Source organism: Aotus nancymaae, unplaced genomic scaffold, assembly GCF_030222135.1.
Source record: "Aotus nancymaae isolate 86718 unplaced genomic scaffold, 86718_ANA_hifiasm-v0.15.2.pri h1tg000003l, whole genome shotgun sequence".
Lineage (NCBI taxonomy): Eukaryota > Metazoa > Chordata > Mammalia > Primates > Aotidae > Aotus > Aotus nancymaae.
This window is the reverse complement of record NW_026988414.1, coordinates 4,035,022-4,053,484: the sequence shown is the minus strand read 5'-3', so window position 1 is coordinate 4,053,484 and position 18,463 is coordinate 4,035,022. Positions and strand designations below refer to the sequence as shown.

General features: G+C 50.6%; 1 protein-coding gene across 1 annotated transcript in view; it reads right to left on the bottom strand.

The window, feature by feature from the left end:
• Nucleotides 1-2,896, bottom strand: part of EEIG1 (estrogen-induced osteoclastogenesis regulator 1) — a 41,368-nt gene extending 38,472 nt beyond the window's left edge. The window contains exon 1 of the mRNA XM_012458066.3: nucleotides 1,896-2,896. Coding sequence (XP_012313489.1) covers nucleotides 1,896-2,041 — 146 coding nt within the window. The 5' untranslated portion in view covers nucleotides 2,042-2,896. The remainder of the gene's footprint in view (nucleotides 1-1,895) is intronic.
• Between the last annotated feature and the right edge of the window lie 15,567 nt (nucleotides 2,897-18,463).

Sequence of the window (18,463 nt, the reverse complement as noted above, 5' to 3'; positions counted from 1 at the left end):
AATTCCTCAGATAAGCAGCTCCCAGCAGAACAGGGATCCAATGCCCAGAAAAGGCACCCTACTGGGTCCACAACAGAGATTCCTAACCCTGACTTAGGCTGTGCAGTTCCCCTCCCTTCCCTTCCTCCCAGTGGAGCGTTTGACCTCTGGATTCATCCAACAGGTCCCCAAACTGGCCAAGTTCAGTTAACAACGGACTCCTTTGAGGTCCCTGGCAAGCCACTGACTTCCTCTTTCTGGGCCTCAGTTTCTCCACCTATAACACACACAATAGGCTCTCAGAACAATGAGGCAGCTCTGGCTAACAGGGCCCATAGGAGGCCCAAGGAGCAAAGAGCAGACCAGGTAGGGAAGCAGCATTTCCCAGGCACTGGGCCAGGCCCTAACTGTATTATATTTTATGTCATTTTAATTTTTTAAAAATAGAGACAGAGGCCGGGCACAGTGGCTCACACTTGCCAACCCAGCACTTTGGAAGGTTGAGGTGGGTGGATCATTTGAGGTCAGGAGTTCAAGGCCAGCTTGGCCAACATGGTGAAACACCATCTCTATTAAAAACGCAAACAAATTAGCCAGTTGTGGTGGCATGCACCTGTAATCTCAGCTACTCGGGAGGCTGAGGCAGGAGGATCGCTTGAACCCAGGAAGTGGAGGTTGCAGTGAGCTAAGATCGTGCCACTGTACTCCAGCCTGGATAACAGAGTGAGACTCCATCTCAAAAATAAAATAAAATAAAATAAAAATAAAAACACAAAAATTAGCTGGGCATGGTGGTGGATGCCTGTAGTCCCAACTACTCCAAAGGCTGAGACATGAGAATTGCCTGAACGCGGGAGGTGGAGGTTGCAGTGAGCCAAGATGGTGCCACTGCAGTACAACCTGGGCAATAGAGCAAAACTGTGTCCTCCCAAAAAAGAAAAAAAAAAAAAAGAGAGAGAGACGGGAATCTCCCTATGTTGTCCAGGCTGGTCTTGAACTCCTGGCCTCAAGTGAGTCTTCCATGTCAGCCTCCCAAAGTGCTGGGATTATAGGCGTAAGCCATGGCGTCCGGCATGCTCCAAGTTCTAGCTGCTGCAGCTTCTCCACCTGTATTAGGCCCACTTTCCAGAAGAGAAGGCCGAGAAAGTAACAGAGTCAAGAGTCACACCCCCATCTGTAGGACTCCAAGGCTTTTCTGAGACAGGCCAGGAGGATGTGACCCCAGGTGGGCCCAGTCAGCAAGGGACAGCCTGGGAACTCAGTTGCATTCAGCAATAAGCTGGGCAGCTGGACCTGCCAGGATGGGGACGAACAACACAAAACCAAACTCAACGAAGCCTCTTTCAGAGAAGGCAGCAGACTCCTAGACAAGGTCATTTGCAATGCAAAGCAGCCCAGCTCCAGCCGGAGGAGGACAGTCACTCAGAGGGGGCTGGGTAGGCCAAAATCCAGCCACATCCCTCCGGCCAGACCAGGGAATGCCAGCCATCGGGCCTACCCAGGCGCCTGGGGGTGCCGAGGAACCCGTGGATGGCCTGGACTCTAAATCATATCACAGGCCTGTTCGGGTGCAATGTGGTCTGGAACACCCCTCCCCTGCACACCCACTTGGGGTGCAAATCCCTGACAGGCTCTACCTGCAAATCTGCAGAATGGGCCTATCGCAAGCAGCACGCAGGGCCCCAAGAGGGAGCTGAAAGACTAGACCCCCAGGTATCTGGCTAGCGGCTGCCTGGCACCCTGCCAACTTCCTCAGGCCCAGTCCTGCCTTGTGCAACCTGCCCCAGGCACACACAATCCCCCGGACCCTCCCCACTCCGGCCCCAAAGGGCCCTTCCACACTTGTCAAGTGGCTAGATCTCGCTCATCACCCCCGCCCCCGCCCCCCTTGCAGGCGCGACCGCCCCAGCTCCTACCTTGACGACAAGCTGACAAAATCCCCTCCATCCAGCAGCCGGACCTTGCAGAAGAGGACCCCGTTCACGAAGGGGACCGCAGTCAGCTCCTCCAGGGTGAAAGTGGTTTGGAATTTGAATTTCTTCTTCTTCATCAAGAAAGCCATGAGCGAGTTCCCTGAGTCTGAAGCCCCGAGGGCCAAAAAAGGTGGGGAGGGACGGGATTTCTTTCCGTACACCACACCCCCTCCTCAAAACACCAGAGCCGGATCCCGCCCAGATGGTAGCGGAGGAGGCGGAGATCGGAGTCCTGGGCCCCAGGTCTGAGCGACCGATCAGTCCACTTCGCGGGCCGGCGGGCTTCACCCTCGGGGAGCCGGGGCTCGGAGGGGTTCGGAGCGGCCGGGGACCTCACCGGCATGTAAACAGCTGGGCATGGCCCAGGAGGCAGAGGCAAAGGCTAGGGTGCTGGGCTGCGGGCGAGCGGCCGCGCTGGCGGGTAGCATCCCGAGCCGCGATCCCCGGGGAGCTCACGTCGCGCGGCCGGGCGCGACGGGCGGACCGGTGAGACTGAGAGCGGCTGCCGGGCGGGCCGGTAAGGCAGAGGGCGGAGGGCGGCCCCGCCCCCGCCCCGCTGGCGGCCGGGGGAGGCGCCCTCGCCGCTCACGCCCCCGCACCTGGGTGCCGGGAGGCCAGGGCAGGTGAGGCCCGGGAAGGCGGGGCACCCCCAGGAGGTGGCCGGGAGCTCCGGGCCTCTCCGGGAGGCGCGTCGGGGTCGCTGCGGGCCGGGAACGTCCGGACGTGGGCCTCCTCCGGGCAGGCACCGGGCCGGCCACGGGCAGAGGGGACACCGCCTCCTCCTTGGTCCTAGGACCCGCGCTGCGGGCCCTGGCGAAGCTGAGGCGCCCTTCGGCCCGGCCGGTGGCGCCCGCCTCGCCCAGCACCCCGCGAGCAGCAGCGCCGCTCCCTGCGCCCCCAACGCTGCAACCTGAGCCCGACGCTGCGCGGCGCCGCTCGGAGAAATGCCCGGGCCCGGAGCGGCCACCAGCCGAGCCGCCGCCGAGCGCGGCAGAGGCGGGGCGCCGGCAGCTCAGTCCGCCCGCGATTGGGCTGCCCGGCGAAGCGGGCGCGCGGCACGATTGGCAGGTGGTGGCGTGGGGCGGGACTCGCGGGAGGCAGAGCGGCTCGGGACTCTCGGATTGGCGCGCCGCGCGGCCGGGCCCGCCTCCTCGGGCAGGGCGGAGCTGAGGGAAGGGAGAGGGGCCCTGGGAAGGCAGTGGGAGGTCGCGGGGCTGGCGGGGCCGGGAGAGCGCGAGCAGAAGAAAAGAAGAAACAATGACGAGGGGAAACAATTTGTGGCTGCAACGGCCTTCCAAGGTCCCGCCAGACTTGGGCTCGTAGAACCCTAAAGCAGGCCCGGAAGGTAGCAAGTCTCCTTTCTCAGAAAGCTGGAGCCCAGAGAGAACCCCTGGCGGGTCGCTCGCTCTCCCCGAATCTCTAGTGCCCCTCAGCACTGAGCAGAGAAGCGTCTGGAAGGCTTCGCCGAGGAGGTGGCTCTGGCGCAGTCCATCACGCAGCCTTGTGACCCAGCTTGTAACGTTCCAAGCTGTTATCTAAGCCTTCTATTGTCCTTTAATTTCTTGACCAGCGTGGCTGGTCTCACTGACTACGTTAGCTGTTCTGAGGGCAGAGCCCACCTCCAAAGCCTCGTACCTCCCAGGCCCCCTCGGCCGGGATATTGTGGTTCATTCATCCAGTCCCCAGATGTTTAGGGGCAGTCTCCGCTGAGCCAGGCTGGGACTTAGTGAGGAACCTGGTGGGCTTGCCCTTTCCAAATTCTGCAAGCTGAAGACCAGGTGGAGAAGCAGACAGGGACACAGGCAGCGACAAATCTATGGGTCAGAGTTGTAACAGGGGACATACAGGGAACCAGGGGAGCTCAGAGGAGGCACCTGACACGGGTTGGGGCGCAGACTCAGAAGGCTTCTCGAACAAAGGGACCCAAGCCATCCACAGGATGCGTGCCCTGAGTCGCCAGAGTCCAGGCAGAAGGAGCTGCCAGAGGCCTGGTGGCTGGAGAGCCTGGTGCTCGCAGAAGGTTTCCGGCACCTATGCTTGGCTGTACTGTGGCAGTTTGAGAGAGGGGCAAGAGATAGGGCTGGAAAGGCCAGATCTCCCAGAGTCTTGTAGACTGAAAGGAGGAAACCGCGGACACGCGTCGAGATAGAGACTGACCTGGTCAGATTTGCTTTTTTTTTTTTTAAGACAAATTTTCACTCTTTTTGCCCAGGCTGGAGTGCAATGGTACAATGTTGGCTCACTGCAACTTCTGCCTCCTGGGTTCAAGCCATTCTCCTGCCTCAGCCTCCCAAGTAGCTGAGATTACAGGCATGCACCACCATGCCTGGCTAATTTTTTGTATTTAGTAGAGACAGGGTTTCACCATTCTCAAACTCCTAACCTCAGATGATCCACTCACCTCAGCCTCTCAAAGTGTTGGAATTACATGCGTGAGCCACCACGCCTGGCCAAATTAACTTTTTTTTTTTTTTTTTGAGTTGGAGTCTTGCTCAGGCTGGAGTGCAGTGGCACGATCTCAGCTCACTGCAACCTCCGACTCTCGGGTCATGGGTCAAGCAATTCTCCTGCCTCTGCCTCCCGAGTAGCTGGGATTACAGGAACCTGCCACCATGCCCAGCTAATTTTTGTATTTGTAGTAGAGATGGGGTTTCACCATGTTGGCCAGGCTGGTCTTGAACTCCTGACCTCATGATCCGCCCGCCTTAGCCTCCCAAAGTGCTAGGATTACAGGCGTAAGCCACCTAGCCTGGCCCAAATTAACATTTTTAAACCCTCCTTCTGGGTGCTGAGAATGGATTGATTGGAAGGGGGCAAGAACAGAAGCAGGCAGACAGTGAGGAGGCAATTGCAGCTATCCCAGTGGGAGGCTGACCAGGGTAACCAGGGTGGAGACAGAGTGATGGCAAGAGAAAGGGAAGCGCTAACAGCACTTGCTGAACAATGGTAATAATTATGCAAAGTCATGGTCAAGGCCAAAAAGCCCAGGAAGGAGGTACAGCCTTTTGAATATCCCTAGTTATTTTGATTTTGATTATTTTGATTTTGATTGAATGTCCCATGGTTCTTGGAGTCTGGAGGTAAGGGAGTCTAAGCACCAGCTTAGGTGTGGGGAAGGACTAGAGAGAAATAAAGGAGTTTCCTGTGACTGCAGCCTCCAGAATACAATCACACCTGGAGAAAGAGGGAGGGCCCTAGAGAATCCTTATCCTTATCTGGTCCTGGACAAAGCTTGTGATACTTACTGTTTACTTAGCTCTGTCTCCCTGTAGATTGTGAGCTTCACAGGGTCAGATGCCTCTCCCGTAGAGTCCCCATGTCCAGTTCTGGGCCTGCCACGTGATCGATACCCCAAAATTGGTGGTCAAAGGAATGCATGGTAGCTCACACCTGTAATCCCAGCACTTTGGGAGGCCAAGGCAGGTGGATCACTTGAGGTCAGGAGTTTGAACAGCCTGGCCAACATAGTGAAACCACTACTAAAAAAAAAATAAATACAGGCTGGGCCTGGTGGCTGCTGCCTATAATCCCAGCACTTTGGGAGGCCAAAGTGAGCGGATCACTTGAGGTCATCAGTTCAAAACCAGCTTGGCCAACATGGTGAAACCACATCTCTACTAAAAATACAAAAATTAGCAGGGCGTGGTGGTGAACAATTGTAATCCCAGGTACCTGGGAGGCTGAGGCAGAATGGCTTGAACCCAGGAGGCAGAGGTTGCAGTGAGCCAAGATCATGCCACTGCACTCCAGCCTGGGCAAAGAGCAAGACTCTGTGTCAAAAAAAAAAAAAAAAAAAGAACATTCTTGGGTATTGTTTGATTTTTATAAAGTGAATTAGTTTTGTAATTTAACAATATATAATTATAACAATATTATAAACAAAAGCCTTTCTTTGTCATTCTCTGGATAAAATCCAAGATTCTTAGCCTGGCATTCAGGACCCTCTGGAAGCAACTGCTCAGCCCCTCCCTGCCTGCCTCTTTTGGGCTCCTGCAGCCCTGATGCCCGAAGGTCCTGGCTCACCTGGTGACACCTACTCAATGTCTAGCTTTAGCTCCAGCGTCCCCTCCCACCGTATCCCTCCATCAGGTACACTGCCCACTACCTGCTCTGTGTGCTCATGTTACCAAAAATCTGTATGCAGAGAAAATGAGGGCTTAGCCTTCTGTCTTCTGTCTGCACCATAGCTGGTGCATATTTAGTTCTCATTGGAAGGAAGGGAGGGAGGGAAAAAGGGAAAGAAGGAGAGAAAGAAAGGAGAAACTGAGGTAGGGAGCGGGAATACCACTTGCCCAAGTCACCTTGAGGGCAGCCACCCAGCTGGCCTGCTCTCCTGGGCACCTGACACCAAGCATAGTGCCTGCTTCACGCTGCTTCACAGCCATGCCATGTCAAACCGTCTCCTCAGTCCTGCTTGCCAAGGGCAGTCAGTGCTGATTCACTGGTGACTGGCCTCCAATTATTTACAGAACTGGAATGGCAGGCAAGCCACTGAAGCGGCTGACCAAGGGCATATTGATTTGTGCTGGGCTCCTTGCTAATATCTGAGCCAGTCACACGAGAAGATAAAGGCCACAGAGAACTCGCCCACAGCAGTCTGTCCTGATTAAGCCTCCCATGGTCAAATCCACAAGTCTCCCCATTGATCAGCCGACTCTGCCCTTTCCAACCCAAGCCTGACCATCACTCACAGGGTAGTCATGGTTCAGAACACGAGATCTGGAGTCAGGTGGCCCTAGGTTCCAGTCCAGGGATTACTGAGTCAAGAGTATTTGCATATTTACTGTTGAGAGATGTCACCAAACTGCCCTCCAAAAAGATTACACACATTTACATTCCCACCAACAGTATAAGAAAGCGGCCATTCCCACACTTTCTCCATCTTCACCAATCTGTTTGACCAAAAGAGGGGAAAAAAATCTATCCTACAATGCTTGCATTTCTTTCATGATCATGTTTTCATATTTTTTTGGTGATTTGAATTTCTTCTATAAATTGCCTGTCCACATCTTTTGTCTATTTTTAAATTGGGGAAGTAATCTTTTTGTTATTTATTTGTAGTAGCTTGTTACATAGTGTAGACATCAACCTCATATATGTTAAAGTATTACTTCCACTTTATTTATTTATTTTTTTTTTGAGATAGAGTTTTTCTCTTACCCAGGCTGGAGTGCAGTGGTATGATCTCACTGCAGCCTCTGCCTCCTGGGTTCAAGCGATTCTCCTGCTTCAGCCTCCCAAGTAGCACCCACCACCACTCCTGGCTAGTTTTTGTAATTTTAGTAGAGATTAGGTTTCACCATGTTGGCCAGGCTGGTCTCAAACTCCTGGCCTTAAGTGATCCACCTGCTTCGGCCTCCTGAAGTGCTAGGATTACAGACATAAGCCACCATGCCTGGTTACTTCCACTTAATATCTTTAGTCTTTGTTTATTTATTATTTTATTTTTTAGAGACAGGGTCTTACTCTGTCACCCAGGCTGGAGTCCAGTGGTGCAATCATAGCTCACTGTAACCTTGAAGTTCTGCGCTCAAGCAATCTACCTGCTTCAGCCTCCTGAGTAGTTATGACCACAGTGTATGCCACCACACCTAGCTAATTTTTTTTTTTTTTTTTTTTTTTTTGAGACGGAGTTTCACTCTTGTTACCCAGGCCGGAGTGCAATGGCGCGATCTCGGCTCACCGCAACCTCCGCCTCCTGGGTTCAAGCAATTCTCCTGCCTCAGCCTCCCGAGTAGCTGGGACTACAGGCGCGTGCCACCATGCCCAGCTAATTTTTGTATTTTTAGTAGAGACGGGGTTTCACCTTGTTGACCAGGATGGTCTTGATCTCTTGACCTTGTGATTCACCCGCCTCGGCCTCCCAAAGTGCTGGGATTGTAGGCATGAGCCACCGCGCCCGGCCAATTTTTTATTTTTTGTAGAGATAGTGTCTCATTATGTTGCCCAGGCTGGTCTCGAACTCCTGGCCTCCAAAGATCCTCCCACCTCAGCCTCCCAAAGTGTTGGGATTACGGGTGTAAGCCACCATGCTCAGACTCTAGACTTTGTTTATGGTGTCTGTTTGCCCCATAGAAGCCCAGCTAAGAGAGAGGAGTCAGTCTGCTTCGGTGGAAAGAATTCTAGATTGAGAATCAGGAGGAGGACCTATCCACCTCCATGAGCTAGACCAGCACTGTCCAAAGAACTTTCTGCAGTGATAGAAATATACCATATCTGTGCTCTCCAATTTGATAACCAGTAGCTGCCTGTGGCTGTTGAGCACTTGAAATGTGCCTGGTGTGACTGAGAAACTGAATTCTAAATTTCATTTAATTCGAATTTTAAATTCAAGTAGCCACACATGGCCAGTGACTATTGGGCAGCGCAGGTGTAGATGGCCTACATTTCTGAGCAAGCTGCAATACCTAGTTGTCGATAAGGGCTGAAGAGTCCCTGTGTGGCTTGGGTCAGGCACTCCATCTCCCTGGGCCTCAGTTTCCCCATTTGTTCAGTGAGGCTCAGAACAGCCCCTGCCTCCTGACGTTCTTGTGGGTCAGATTTGGTTTGTGGGTTGTGTGTGAAGGTCCAGGCCCCATACTTGACCCAACACTGCAACGTCAGGCCAGATTCCCAGGTTGAAACAAGAGAGTATGTTGGCCCCGTTTATATCGTGTACAGAGACTCCCTGGGTGGCTTTCTCCAGAGCCACCCCCTTTCAGCTTGGAGGCCAGCTTTCCCTTTCGAATCCAGTTCCAGTGGGCCTTCAGCCTGGGACTCCATATTGCTGACAGGTCAAGGTCCAAACTCTCCAGCCTGTGTTCCTGGCCTCTGAGAACTGGCCCTACCCTGGCGTTATTGTTCCTACAACCTGCAGGTCAGCCCAGCAGCCTCCCCAGTCTCGCCCTGTGTCTGCCTCCTACCCCAGCCTTCCAAGGTCTGCTGAGCCACTTCATTCACTCACTTCATTCATTCATTTTTTATTCACAGGTGTTTTTCCAACCATCTGCTCTGGGACTAGGGCTACAATGAGGGGCACACAGATGTGGCCCAAATGATGACTGTTGTGATACACCTAGTTAGGGTGGTGGGAGCTGGGGTTCAGGGAGCAGTGGGAACACAGAGAAGGTCTGCCTGGGGTGGGTGGTCAGGGCAGGCTTCCCTGAGGAAGTGACTTGTAAGCCCAAGCCTGACAAGTGGATAGAAGCAGCCAGGAGAGAGGGGAGCCGCTGGGTGGGACAGTCCAAGTCAGCCTGCAGCAGAAGACAGAGGATCCCATGATCTGCAGAGGCATAAGCAAAGCTGGAAATGAAAATAGGCGCAATCCCACTAGGGGGCTTATAGGCCACATGAAAGTGGTAAGGCCAGGTGAGGGGGCTCGAGCCTGTAATCCCAACACTCTAGGAGGCTGAGGCAGGAGGATCACTTGAGCCCAGGAGTTTGAGGCTATATTCCAACCTGGGCAACAAAGTGAGACCCCCCATCTCTTTAAAAAAAAAAAAAAAAAAAAAGGCCGGGCACGGTGGCTCACGCCTATAATCCCAGCACTTTGGGAAGCCGAGGCGGGTGGATCACGAGGTCAAGAGATAGAGACCATCCTGGTCAACATAGTGAAACCCCGTCTCTACTAAAAATACAAAAAATTAGCTGGGCATGGTGGCACGTGCCTGTAATCCCAGCTACTCAGGAGGCTGAGGCAGGAGAATTGCCTGAACCCAGGAGGCAGAGGTTGCGGTGAGCCGAGATCGCGCCATTGCACTCCAGCCTGGGTAACAAGAGCAAAACTCCGTCTCAAAAAAAAAAAAAAAAAAAACTCTGGATGCGGTGGCTCACACCTGTAATCCCAGCACTTTGGGAAGCCAAGGCGGGCGGATCACCTGAGTCAGGAGTTCGAGATCAGCCTGGCCAACATGGTGAAACCCTGTCTCTACTAAAAAAAAAAAAAAAAAAAGCAATAGACAGGTGTGGTGGCAGTCACCTGGGGAGGCTGAGGCAGGAGAATCACTTGAACCTGGGAGGCAGAGGTTGCAGTGAGCTGAGATCGTGCCATTGCACTCCAGCCTGGGCGACAAGAGTGAAACTCAGTCTCAAAAAAAAAAAAAAAAGAATGTTGTCCTTTATCCTGAAGGTAATGGGGAGCCATGGAAGGTGTTGGAGAATGATGTGATTACTCCAGGGATCAGCTCCCACGTGGCCTTTGTCACCCCCTAGAATTCAGGAATTTAGCCCCCCTCACCTTTCCCTTCTCCACCTGCCACCTAGGTTTCAAAACACTTTATGTGCACACAGTTCCCGGGAACTTTCTCCCACCTGTAGTGACCTGGGTTCAAATCGCAGCCCTGCCACACCTGGGCCCTGCCACACCTTGGCCCTATCCTTCAAGCAAGTCATGAACTTCTTTCACCCTTTCACCTTCAGTGTCCTCACCTGTAAAATGGAGATAATGACACCTCTGCACAAAGTTCCATATCTCATGAGGGAACATTGCATGGCACAGAGCCACCTAGGAAATGGAGTACTGGCCTCTGAGAACTGGCCCTACCCTGGCATTATTGTTCCTACAACCTGCAGGTCAGCCCAGCAGCCTCCCCAGTCTCGCCCTGTGTCTGCCTCCTACCCCAGCCTTCCAAGGTCTGCTGAGCCACTTCATTCACTCACTTCATTCATTCATTTTTTATTCACAGGTGTTTTTCCAACCATCTGCTCTGGGACTAGGGCTACAATGAGTTGAATTATTTCTGTACAGGGTCAACCAAAGCCACGAAGAGGGACTGAAGGGCTTCCCAAAGGGCAAGCAGAAGTCCCATTCCTGGGAAGTGTCCCTTGGGCCAGCTGGTCCCGATGGGAGTGGAGGGAAGCATTTCTGAAGCCTTTCTTGGGCAGCCTGACCTTGTGTAGGTACCTCAAAGCAGACCCCTCCAAACCTAGACTTGGTCTTCTGCACCTTCTCAGAGCCCCCATCCAGCAGGCCAGGAGTCAGCAGGCTGGCGTGGGGCTTACATAACCTGGCAGGAGTCCCACACCTTTCACCCAGTGATCAGGGCTGTGTTTACCCGGAAGAGGTGTTGCCGGGTAACCTCCCTGTCCTCTTAGGTACCTGCACACAACACAGCCCTTTAGCCTTTGCTGAGCTCTGCTTGTTTTCTGAGTCATAGTCCCTGGCGTTACTGTTGGCAACGGCTATTGTTGTTTTGTTTTGTTTTTTATTGATATATCACAGCAGGTATGTTTTGATACACGTATACACTGTGTACTGATCAAATCGGGACAATTAAGAAATCCATCATCTCAAACATTTATCATTTCTTCGTGTTGAGAATATTACAATTCTTTTAGCTATTTTGAGACATACAATAAATAATTGTCAACTATATTGCTCTACTGTGCTATTGAATACTAGAATTTATTTCTTTTGCTTTTTTTTTGAGACAGGGTTTCACTTCCATCACCCGGGCTGGAGTGCAATGGCATGATCTCAACTCACTGCAGCCTCTACCTCCCAGGCTCAAGTGATCCTCCTGCCTCAGCCTCCCAAGTAGCTGGGACTACAAGTGCATGCCACCACACCTGGCTCATTTTTTATATTTTTGGTAGAGACAGGGTTTCGCCATGTTGCCCAGGCTGTTCTTGAACTCCTGAGCTCAAGTGATCTACCTGCCTCAGCCTCCCAAAGTGTTGGGATTACAGGCATGAGCCACCGCGCCTGGTGAATTTATTTCTTCTATTTAACTGTATTTCTGTACCCATTAACCAACTTCCTTCTCTTCATCCCCCCACTGACACACCCCACAACGGCATTTTTTTCAATGGGAAAGTATCAGTGGGAGTGTTTAGTGGTGAGGCAGTGCGGGGTAGTGGGAGACAGAAGGAGCAGCAGGGACTGCAGATCTGAACAGACTGTGTGTCCCAGCCTCCTCCAGCTGTTAACTCTGGGACCTGGAGCCAGTTGCTTGGAGTCTCTGAGTCTCCGTTTTTACAGCCAAAAAGTGTGTTTAGTGGCCATGCTATCACGAGGAGTAATGTATATAAAAGGCTCGTGAATTACTTGGCAGCTGGCCATGCTAATCAAATGTTGACTTTTTTTTTCTTTTTGAGACAGAGTCTTGCTCTGTCACCCAAGCTGAAGTGCAATGGTGTGAGGCTCACTGCAAACTCTGCCTCCCGGGTTCAAGCGATTCTCCTGCCTCAGCCTCCCGAGTAGCTGGGATTGAAGTCACGTGCCACCATACCTGGCTAATTTTTGTATTTTTAGTAGAGACAGGGTTTCACCATGTTGGCCAGGCTGGTCTCAAACTCCTGACTTCAGACGATCTGCCCACCTTGGCCTCCCAAAGTCCTAGGATTACAGGCATGAGCCACCATGCCCAGCCCAAATGTTGGCTCTGAATATCACATCGTGTTTTGTAACCTGCCTTGTCTACCCATTACAACTCTTTCCAGCCACAGTAGGGAATTTAACACTGTCAGGGGTTTCCCAGACATGCCAAACTCCTAACTGCCTGGGATCACAGGACTAGGAACTGAAAACCCTCGATTTTAATTTCCTGTTTGGCCTTGGGGTCCTACCCTCCCAGACCTCAGTTCTACTTGTGGAACCATGGAGAGTAGGACTGGGGTTGATGCTTACTCAGGGTCCTGATCTCTGACTCTGCCATTCAGACCTAGAAACCTGAGACCCTGTACCTCACCTTTCCCTTCCTTTTTTCTTTCAACAAACCACCCAGGATTCAAATTCTAGCTCTGCCACTTCTTGGCTGTGGGGCCTTGAAAATTGGGTACTTAACTGTTCCATGCCTCTGTTTTCTGATCTCTAAACTGGGAACGCTTGTATTACCTATTTCACAGGGGTTTGGGTTTGTTTTTAGTTTTTGTTTTTGTTTTTGTTTTGAGACAGAGTCTCACCGTATCACCTAAGCTGGAATGCAGTGGCATGATCTCGGCTCGCTGCAACCTTCACCACCAGGGTTCAAGCGATTCTCCTACCTCAGCCTCCTGAGTAGCTGGGATTACAGGCACCTACCACCGTGCCTGGCTAATTTTTGTATTTTTTGGTGAGACAGGGTTTCACCATCTTGGCCAGGCTGGTCCTGAACTTCTGACCTCATGATCCACCTGCCTCAGCCTCCTAAAGTGCTGGGATTACAGGTGTGGGCCACCGCGCCTGGCCTCACAGGGTTCTTATGAGTCATGAATTGATATTTGTAAAGTACTTAGAATAGTACTTGTTTGCTTTAACAAAAACTGAGTGCCCACTCTGTGCCAGTCACTCTTGCAGACACTGGGAATATAAGTGTGAACAACAGTCCTGAGGTTTTCTTGGGAACGAGGGAGAAATAAAACTACACTTTAGCACTCCAGTGTGCAGCCCCAAAGCAGAGTAGTGTTGACTATTCCGCCCAGAGATCAACGCTCCTGATTCTTTTTTTTTTTTTTTTTTTTTTTTTGAGGCAGGGTCTGGCTCTGTCACCCAGGCTGTAGTGCAGTGGCACCATCTTAGCTCACTGCAACCACTACCTCCTAGGTTCAAGCAATTCTCCAGCCTCAGCCTCCCAAGTAGCTGGGATTATAGGTGTGTGCCACCATGCCTGGCTAATTTTTGTATTTAATAGAGACAGGGTTTCACTATGTTGGCCAGGATGGTCTCAAACTCCTGACCTCAGGTGATCCACTTGCCTTGGCCTCCCAAAGTGCTGAGATTACAAGGTGTGAGCCACTGCATCCGGCCCCAATTCTTTTTATCTAAACAATTACAACAGCTTCTGTGTTGACCTCCCTATGGGAGCCATGCCCCAGGCCAACTGTGCTTCTAAGATCTCATCAGATGCCAATTACATCCTCCCCATGGTACCATCACCATCCTCACTTCACAGATGAAGATATAAAGTCATAGTGAGGTTATATGTGCCCCCAACCCAGGGCCTGGCACATTACAGGGGCCAGAGAGCAACTGTTAAATAAATGAGCAAACAAATGGACAACCGAATCCTACTGGTACTTACCCTTCCAGGGAGTAAGTGTTAAAGCAGAGATCAGGAGTCCCTGGGCTCCTTGAGGACAGGGAGCTCGACCATATGTGCTTGTGGCTTCACCCCCAGACTGTACTGTTGCCACTGTCCCCACCCTTCCTCCTTCTCACCATCATCACTGCTAACATGTTACTGAACACCTACCTAATACACACCCTGCCATTGATTTAAGGTTTTCTGCATATGAACTTTTAAAATCATCACAACAATCTCATGAGTTATGTCCCATTTCACAGGTGAGGAGACTGAGGCATAAAGAGACATCATGCTCAGAGTCACATGGGTAGTAAACGACGGAGCTGATTTCAAATCCAGACAATTTGGATCCTGAGCCTAAACTCTTAACCACCATGTCATCAAAACATTTTTCTCTTTTTATTTATTTTTTTTGAGATGGAGTCTTGCTCTGTCACCCAGGCTAGAGTGCAGTGCCACAATCTCAGCTCACTGCAACCTCCGCCTCCTAGGTTCAAGAAGTTCTCCTGTCTCAGCCTCCCAAGTAGCTGGGATTATGGGTGTGTGCCGCCACGCTCAGCTAATTTTTGTATTTTTTTAAAATTATTTATTTATTTATTTTGAGATGGAGTCTCCCTTGGTCACCCAGGCTGGAGTGCAGTGGCGTGATCTTGGCTCAGTGAAACCTCTGCCTCCTGAGTTCAAGCAATTCTCCTGCCTCAGTATCCCGAATAGCTGGGATTACAGGTGCATGCCACAATGCCCTGCTAATTTTTTGTATGTTTTATGTATTTTTTTTTTTTTTTTTGAGATGGAGTTTTGCTCTTGTGGCCCAGGCTAGAGTGCAATGGCGTGATCTCAGCTCACCACAACCTCCACTTCTCAGGTTCAAGGAATTCTCCTACCTCAGCCTCCCAAAGAGCTGAGATTATAGGCATGCACCACCATGACTGGCTAATTTTGTATTTTTAGTAGAGATAAGGTTTCACCATGTTGGGCAGGCTGGTCTTGAACTCTCAACCTCAGATGATCCTCCCGCCTTGGCCTTCCAAAGTGCTGGGATTACAGGGATAAACCAGCATGCCTGGCCTAATTCTTTGTATTTTAAGTAGAGACGGGGTTTCACCATGTTGGCCAGGCTGGTCTTGAACTTATGACCTCAGGTGATTCACCTGCCTCAGCCTCTCAGAGTGCTGGGATTACAGGTGTGAGTCACTGCACCTAGCCAAGACATTCTTCTCTTTTTAATCACCACTTCTCTGGTTTTAAAAATTGGCCGGTGCAGTGGCTCACGCCTGTAATCCAAGCATTTTGGGAGGTTGGCGTGGGTAGATCGCCAGATTTTACCACATGGTGAAATCCCATCTCTATTAAAAATAAAAAATTAACTGGGCATGGTGGCAGGTGCCTGTAATCCCAGCTACTCGGGAGGCTGAGGCAGGAGAATCTCTTGAACCAGGAGGCAGAGGTTGCAACGAGCTGAGATTGTGCCACTGCACTCTAACTTGTGTGACAGAGCAAGATGCTGTCTCAAAAAAAAAAAAAAAAAAGGGCCAGGCGCAGTGGCTCACGCCTGTAATCCCAGCACTTTGGGAGGCCGAGGCGGGTGGATCACAAGGTCAAGAGATCGAGACCATCCTGGTCAACATGGTGAAACCTCATCTCTACTAAAAATACAAAAAATTAGCTGGGCACGGTGGCGCGTGCCTGTAATCCCAGCTACTCAGGAGGCTGAGGCAGGAGAATTGCTTGAACCCAGGAGGCGGAGGTTGCGGTGAGCTGAGATGGTGCCATTGCACTCCAGACTGGGTAACAAGAGCGAAACTCCATCTCAAAAAAAAAAAAAAGGGCAGGGGGAAACTCAGAAATATCTTGAGACAAATGACAATGAAAACACACCATACCCCAACATATGGGGTGCAGCTAACACAGTAATAAGAGGGAAGATTACAGTAATAAACATTTACATTAAAAAGAAGAGAACAGGGCCGGGTGTGGTGGCTCACACCTGTAATCTCAGCACTTTGGGAGGCCAAGGCAGGTGGATCATCTGAGGTCAGGAGTTCAAGACCAGCCTGGCGAACATAGTGAAACCCTGTCTTAAAAAAAAAAAAAATTAAAACAAACAAACAAAAAAAAAGAAGAAGAAGAAAACACTGTAAGCAGTGGCTCACACCTGTAATCCCAACACTTTGGGAAGCAGAGGCGGGAGCATCACTTGAGCCTTGAGCCTAGGAGTTTGAGACCAACTTGGGAAACAGGGAGATCCTGTCTCTACAAAATATTTTTAAGAAAAAATAACCTGAGGTTAGGCACAGTGACTCATGCCTGTAATCTCAGCAATTTGGGATGCTGAGGTGGGAGGATCTCTTGAGGTCAGGAGTTCCAGACCAGCTTGGCCAACTTGGTGAAACCCATCTCTACTAAAAACACAAAAATTAGCTAGGCATGGTGGCAGGCACCTAAATCCCAGCTACTGGGGAGGCTGAGACAGGAGAATGTCTTGAACCCAGGAGGCGGACGTTGCATTGAGCCGAGATGCGCCATTGCACTCCAGCCTGGGGAGAGAGCAAAACTCTGTCTCAAAAAAAAAAACAGAAGAAGAAAGAAAGGAAGGAGGGAGGGAGGGAGGGAAGGAAGGAAGGAGGGAAGGAGGGAGGGAGGGAGGGAGGGAAGGAGGGAAGGAGGGAAGGAGGGAGGGAGGGAAGGAGAGAGAGAGGAAGGAGGGAGGGAGAGAAGGAGAGAGAGAGGAGGGAGGGAGGGAGGGAAGGAAGAAAAGAAAGAAAGAAAGAGGAAAGAAAATAAATTACCTGGGCATGGTGGCACTCACACCCCTGTGGTTCCAGCTACTGGAGAGGCTGAGACAGGAGGATCACCTAAGCCCAGGAGGTCGAGGCTGCAGTGAGCCATGATCCCACCACTGCATTCTTGCCTGAGCAACAGCTGCCCAAGAAGAAGAAAGATCTCAAATCAAAAGTAGTACATGCTCATTATTATAAAATTCAAGCATTGTAAAATTTTATACTCTAAAAAGTTTATGCTCCTTCCCAGAGATAACGTTTGTTAACAGTGTCATGTGTGGACTCAGATGGTTTTTTCAAAGCTTGCAGTGATATTTTCTTTTTTTCCTTCAATTATTTTATTGTGGCAAAATATACATAATGTGAAATTACATCTTAACCATTTTTAAGTATATAGGTCAGGGGTATTAAATACATTGATAATGGTGTGCAACCATCCCTGTAACTTTTTTCATTATGCAAAACCAAAACTTTGAACCCATTAAACACTTCCCATTTCCCCTTCCCCCAGGCCCTAGCAACCACCTTTCTACTTTGTCGCTTGGATTTTGACAGCTCTAAGTAGTTTCTATCAGTGGAATCATACAGTATCTATCTTTTTTTTTTTAATTTGAGACAGAGTCTCGCTCTGTTGCCTAGGCTGAAGTGCAGTAGCGAGATCTTGGCTCACTGCAACCTCCACCTCCCGGGCTCAAGCGATTCTCCTGCCTCAGCCTCCTGAGTAACTGGGATTACAGGCACCTACCACCAAGCCCACCTCCCAAAGTGCTGGGATTATAGGTGTGATCTTAAAAGGGATCTTAATCCCTTTTCAGGTATACGATTTGTAAATATTTTCTACCATCTGTGAATTGCCTTTTTACTCTGCCGACACTGTCCTTGGACGCACGGAGGTTTTTAATGCTCATGAAGTCCAATTTGTCTATTTCTGTTGTTGTTGCCTGTGCCTTTGGTGTCATAGCAAAGAAACTATTGCCAAATCCAGTGGTGTCAAGCTATTGCCCTATAGTTTTAGGTTTTACATTTAGGTCTTTGACCCATTTTGAGTTAATTTTTTTTTTTTTTTTTTGAGACGGAGTTTCGCTATTGTTACCCAGGCTGGAGTACAATGGCGCGATCTCGGCTCACCGCAACCTCCACCTCCTGGGTTCAGGCAATTCTCCTGCCTCAGCCTCCTGAGTAGCTGGGATTACAGGCACACACCACCATGCCCAGCTAATTTTTTGTATTTTTAGTAGAGACGGGGTTTCACCATGTTGACCAGGATGGTCTCCATCTCTTGACCTCGTGATCCACCTGCCTCGGCCTCCCAAAGTGCTGGGATTACAGGCGTGAGCCACCACGCCCTGCTTGAGTTAATTTTTATACAGTATACAGTATTAAGTAAGGCTCCAACTTGATTCTTTTGCACCATCATTTGTTGAAAAGACTTCTTGCCGGGCATGGTGGCTCACGTCTATGGTCCTAGCTCTTTGGAAGGCCGAGGTGGGTAGATCACCTGAGGTCAGGAGTTCAAAACCAGCCTGGCCAGCAATAGTGAAACCCCATCTCTAAAATAATAATAATAATAATAAATACTAAGACCATTCTTGGGGGGCGCCGTGGCTCATGCCTGTAATCCCAGCACTTTGGGAGGCCGAGGCGGGTAGATCCCATGAGGTCAGGAGTTTGAGACCAGCCAGGCCAACATGGTGAAACCCCGTCTCTACTAAAAATACAAAAATTAGCCAGGCATGGTGGCAGGTGCCTG